The 6,202-nt window shown below is 42.3% G+C and overlaps 1 protein-coding gene across 2 annotated transcripts in view; it reads right to left on the reverse strand.

The window, feature by feature from the left end:
* Positions 1–1,556: 1,556 nt before the first annotated feature.
* Positions 1,557–6,202, reverse strand: part of LOC138955158 (uncharacterized) — an 11,869-nt gene continuing 7,223 nt past the window's right edge. Inside the window, exon 4 of one of the 2 annotated variants that reach the window (XM_070326822.1) lies at positions 1,557–2,268. In XM_070326822.1, coding sequence (XP_070182923.1) covers positions 1,862–2,268 — 407 coding nt within the window. In that variant the 3' untranslated portion in view covers positions 1,557–1,861. Of the gene's footprint in view, positions 2,269–4,658; positions 5,494–6,202 lie in introns of those variants that run through there. The other variant, XM_070326821.1, reaches the window with a different exon arrangement.

Raw genomic sequence — 6,202 nt, forward strand, 5'->3', positions numbered from 1 at the left:
ATTATGGGGTTAGTGCTAGGACTGGTTGGTCCGGTGTCAGAATAATGTGACTGGGTGAGACATGAAGCCTGTGCTGCGACTTCTGTCTTGTGTGTGGCGCACGTTATATGTCAAAGCAGCACCGCCCTGATACGGCCCTTCGTGGTCGGCTGGGCGTTGAGCAAACAAACAAACAAATACGCACATAGACAGTCGGACACACACACCTTTACAAACAAACACATATACACACTCATACACACACAAACATACACACAAACTCATGCGCGCACACACACACACAAATACACACACACACACACACACACACACACACACACACAAACACACAGTAACACTAACACATGTGCACAAAATGAACACAAACACACACACTGCCAGTGCGCGAGAGAGAAAGACTACAGGGAGGCATGACGTCATGATGCATTAATTGACGTCAAAGACTTTCGACCGTGACGTATTCTTCTTACGCGAGCTTTATCCATAGACTTGGAAACTACGGAATTTCTACCCGTCCAAAGCGGCCTGGGGTGGCGTTTGCTGAAAAAATGGGGGCGCCTATTTTACCCACCGTATTTTTGTTAGTATGGTCCCCATTTTTGGTGAACTTCCATCTCCAACTGTAGCACGTAGCCGGGCACAACGAATCCTTCTTTATCATGTATTATTCGGTGTGCACATTTCTCAAATCGATTACAGTATAGCGTTCACGGGATACCTCCAGCTTCGCTGGGATTAATTAATACAGACATACATACACGATCGGGGTTAGAACGAAGACGGAAGACACAACGCAAAAGAAAGAGGAACGTCACATGTTATGCTGTTGTAAACATTAAACGATGTAAAACAAATACAGTAACAGTAACACACATACACACACTGTACACACAAAGTAACCAAAGTCTTTCTTTCTTTATTTATTTGGTGTTTAACGTCGTTTTCAACCACGAAGGTTATATCGCGACGAGGAAAGGGGGGGAGATGGGATAGAGAAAAACACCCCCGTCCTGACCATTCTCACTGCCACCAACTGAGAAGGTTATTTCCCTTTGACCATTAATATGTCCCTCTATAAGTCCTTGTAGAATCTTAATCCAGCAATAACTCCCTAACCGTGTGTTTGACTGGTCCCAATTTTTGTAAGGACCGTCTCAGGAATGTATAGAACCTGTTCACCAAGCTTGGTGACGATCGGTCCGTTCATTCTTGAGATCTATATGCGAACACAAACACACAAACAAACAAACAAACACATCGACCGAATCCTATACACACCCCTATACCGGGGGTGTACAAAATTGCTCCAGGGGCTTGCAACGTAGTACAATATATTACCTTACTGGGAGAATGCAAGTTTCCAGTACAAAGGACTTAACATTTCTTACATACTGCTTGACTACAATCTTTACAAACATTGACTATATTCTATACAAGAAACACTTAACAAGGGTAAAAGGAGAAACAGAATCCGTTAGTCGCCTCTTACGACATGCTGGGGAGCATCGGGTAAATTCTTCCCCCTAACCCGCGGGGGGTTGACCAAAGTCAGTGTGTATCCATCGGACAAGAATTTATTAAAGTACTGTAACATAAGGTTTAATAACATTTCTTAAATGGCACAAACTCTTCGGAACTTTGAGATACGATTTCAAAAATGATTGTGGCTGTCGTTGAACAAGGCTTAAACCTCGCTATTGCAAAATGCTTATTTCCGTTACAAGGTCCAAAAGCTGTATGCTTCAAAATTCGGAAACGACCATATTTCCTTTGCATCCTAACGATTCACTAACCAGAAATCTTTTTACAGCACATTCCTTCTATTTTCTAGCACTTTTCAAGACAGACCGCCATTAAGTGCTTAGGGCATGGCTCCAATGGGCGGCTCAGGGCACAACGAACTAAAGAGACTGCGACGACCCTTGCCTTCTCCGCCTGAAGAGGGTCCCATCTTTTTGAAGCTGTTCATCATCCGAGGCGTCTCCGTAGTGGTTGTTGTAGAGGGAGGGGGCATCTTAAAACTGTTCATCATCCTGGATTTTTCTTCCTCCCTCGGTCCTGGGGTTTTGGTGGTGGTTGTGGTTTTGGGTTGGGCGGATTTGAAACTGTTCTCCATCTGACCGTCGTTGCCGTCGTCGTTGTCGGCGGGGGGATCGTGAGGGGGGGGTCTGCAGCGCCAGTAGTCGCGGTCAGCGTTGGCCTGGGCTACTGTGATGCACGTGCTGGGCGCACAGCAAAACCCCGTGATCCTTCTGTAGCACTCGAACCCTGGCAGTCACAGCACAATAATCAAACAAATTTGAAAAAAAAACCCACAAATCTTGACTCCCCAACACAAGGACACCTACACACACAAAACATCACACGTAAGACGTTTTCAAAGTCACGTTTGTTTAACGACATATGGCACAGATTGACCCCAAATAAACTACTTCGCTAATATTTTGTACTTGATATTTTCAGAGTGTGTTGAAACAAGTGTGAACATATTAGAGAAAGCTACGTTGACCTTTTCTGATACTATGTTTTCAGAATGGGAGGTAATGGTACGATTTGCAGGTCGGTACAAAAATGACAACTGTTTTTATTAAATTTGTATTAAACGATTGTTTGGTGCTGCATTAGATAACAGTCGTAAACCGGGGATTTACACCTCTTTAAATATAGGTTCCGTGCTTGTAACTAATCGACCAAATACCCCACCCAATTACCAAACCCTCGTTGATCTGATTCTTGGCATGTCATCATATTTAAAAGTTTGAATCATAAAGTCTGTCCGGGAGCTTTCTCCAATATATTTACACTCTGAAAATAACAAGCTTTCCGGATCAATTTGTTTCATAATTATGTGTCTTAAATAATATCCCGCCTTGGACATTTTGAAAAGAATATGTCAGCATTTTTCATGATCTTTAATCTGTTGTGCTCCTTCTTAAGTATATGTTACTGTTTTGTCATGTGTGTGAATATGAATTTAACATTTTATTCAAACACAACAACTGTAAATGTAAATGGTATTTGGGTCTCGACATTTTGAGGTTAAACAAACGGCACCTAACTGAGCTAAGTTCGTCTTGTGATCATTATCTCATTTTCCTGTGTGTGTCCGTGCTCTTCAACGGCAACGAGGCCAACGTCCTGATCACTTCTTCGTGTTGTCAATGATTAAACGTTCCATTAACGGCCTCTGTGTGTGTGTGTGTGTGTGTGTGTGTGTGTGTGTGTGTGTGTGTGTGTGTGTGTGTGTATGGTGTGTGTGTGTGTGTGTGTGTGTGTGTATGGTGTGTGTGTGTGTGTGTGTGTGTGCGCGTACGTGTGTGTGTGTGTGCGCGTACGTGCGTGTGTGCGCGTGTGTTGTGTGTGTGTGTGTATGTGTGTGTGTGTGTGCGTGTATGTGTCAGTGTGTGTGTGTGTGTCGGTGTGTCTGCGTTTGTGTGTGTGTGTGTGTGTATGTGTGTGTGTGTCAGTGTGTGTGTGTCAGTGTGTATGCGTTTGTGTATGTGTGTGTGCGTGCGCGTGTCAGTGTGTGTGTGTGTGTGTGTGTGTGTGTGTGTGTGTGTGTGTGTGTTTGTGAGCAATCAAGCCACACCACAGTTTGTAATGCATGTATAAACAATTTGTATAGTAGGAACAATGTAACATACACCCCGCATTCACAAAGTAACCAAAATCAGTGTATTTCAACCAGACAAGAATGTATTACTTTTGTAGCAAGATTCATGATATTTTTCAAATGGCAAACACTCATCCAGCATTTTGAGCTACACAATCATAATCACTGTCATTTTCGTAATTTAATTTTTTTAATTTTCCCACAGACACAAGATCAAAGAGTGCTTGCACTGTTACCAGGATTAAAAACCAGACTTCGAGATTCTACAAACGACAACAATCACATTGCTGCCTAAGAAAAAATTCACTAAGTAGATTTTTTTTGTACTCAGCAGTTTCTATTATTCTTTATCCTTGTCTCATAACAATTTTACACAGTAAGAAATGTACAATAAAAAAATATGTTATCTTTAGCACTTTTTAGGTATTGGTTCAGTAATCTTTGAAACAAAACCCCACACGAAATTATTTTGTTTTGCCTCATAATCTTTTCCCTCAAATAAAAAAAATGAAGGCAGCATAATAGCATATTAGACTTTTTTTTACAGAACCAACGCCTGTTTGTAAGAGGAATTCTCCCAGTCAAACAAAATAAGACCCTTAGAGTGATGGCCATTGGTATTTTGCACTGATTCATTTTACGTTTCTACGAGTCTTCAAATGCATTGAAAGTTAAAGGAATGATTTTGAACAGAAAAGCCGTCGACACAATGAAGCAAAACGGACAATTCAACAAAACTTTTTGAGCGCCCAGTGAAAAAATTACAAGAACATTTTGGAATAGAAAAACTGTCGGCACAATAAGCCTAATATAACAGTTTTTAACAAACACAACATATTTGGACACAAAGCACGAAAGTTAGAAGAACAGACGAACGAGAACAAAACTCAAAATAAAAATAATAAAACCTCTCATGATAATAAAAAGAATAACTCTCACTTACTCTGTTACACATGTCGTATACATTTAGAGCGCTAACTTCCCTTTGTTTATCAGATCGCAAAACCAACAATAACTCTCACTTATTCTATTACTCATTTCGTATGCATTTGGAGCGGTTGCTTCCCTTTGTTTATCAGATCGCAAAACCAACAATAACTCTCACTTACTCTATTACACATGTCGTATACGTTTAGAGCGCTAACTTCCCTTTGTTTAAGATCGCAAAACCAACAATAACTCTCACTTACTCTATTACACATGTCGTATACATTTAGAGCGTTAACTTCCCTTTGTTTATCAGATCACCAAAACCAACAAAAACTCTCACTTACTCTGTTACACATGTCGTATACATTTAGAGCGCTAACTTCCCTTTGTTTATCAGATCGCAAAACCAACAAAACCTCTCCGGGCATAATTTTTCAACGAGTTCACTTTTGAATAATATTAAGCTATCGGCATCATGAACCAAAAACATCAACACATGCAGTAAGATCGGTCACCACTGGACATCTAAGGCAGAACGCCACCAGGTGCTTGGGGCACGGCTCCACCGGGCAACTGAGGGCACAGCGATCTGAAGAGACTGCGACGACCATTGGCTTCTTCGCCTGAAGGAGGTCCCATCTTTTTGAAGCTGTTCATCATCCGAGGCTCCTCCGTGGTGGTCGTAGGGTTAGGCACGGGTTTCTTGAAACTTCTCCTCGCCCCGGCGTTTTCTTCCCCTGTGGGTGCTTGGGTGGTGGTTGTGTCGTTGAATTCGGGGGACTTGAAGCTCTTCTGCATCTGACCGTTGTCGCCGTTGTTGTTCTCCGGAGGGGGAGCGGGTGGGTAAGGTCTGCAGCGCCAGTAGTCGCGGTTAGCGTTGGCCTGGGCTACTGTGATGCACGTACGGGGCGCACAGCACACGCCTGTCACCTGCCTGTAGCACTCGTACCCTGTTGGTAACAGCACAACAAGCCCATGCAAATGCGTTCATATTCATAAGGCCCGGCGCTCACCGCTATGTCATTTCAGCAGGACAGACGGCGCACTGCAGATTATTACAGCCCGCTACACGCAGCATGAAAAGAAAACTCAAACTAAGTTTTCCTTGTTGTTTTTCTCCTTTTTTTCTTCTTTTTTTTTCTCTCTCTTTTTTCAAAAATGTGTCGCATTGATCATATTCCGCCATGAAATTTCAGGCATGTTTATGTGAGCACTTATCATAAGTTTTAAACTTGTTGTGCTCCTTCTTAATGATGTTGTTATATTATCATGTGTCTGTTTACGAATAAAATACTGTTTAAAACAAAAGAAAACAGGCCAAGTACTCGTCATAATCCCTACCGCGGCATCAATAATCTGCAGTGCGTCGTCTGTGCCGCTGACTCTGCGCAGGTATATTCTGCCCATAAGCAGCTTTCGCGTGACACGGAAATGTTCGGTGTTTCACCCGCGTGCTTTTGTGTGTGTGGAAATACTGAAACTGAGAGATATATCGTAAGTCGCATTTAACAGTTTCTTTCATACCAAAAAGAAACTATTTCTATGTGATTAGACCTTCTGTCGTGAATCCGCGATTCAAGGGCAAAAACCCAAACCGAGTATAGCGACGCTGGTATGTGGATTTTCTCCCTTGGTTTGTCTTGCCGCATAACCGCTCGT

This window comes from Littorina saxatilis, unplaced genomic scaffold, assembly GCF_037325665.1.
Source record: "Littorina saxatilis isolate snail1 unplaced genomic scaffold, US_GU_Lsax_2.0 scaffold_2168, whole genome shotgun sequence".
Classification (NCBI taxonomy): Eukaryota; Metazoa; Mollusca; class Gastropoda; order Littorinimorpha; family Littorinidae; genus Littorina; species Littorina saxatilis.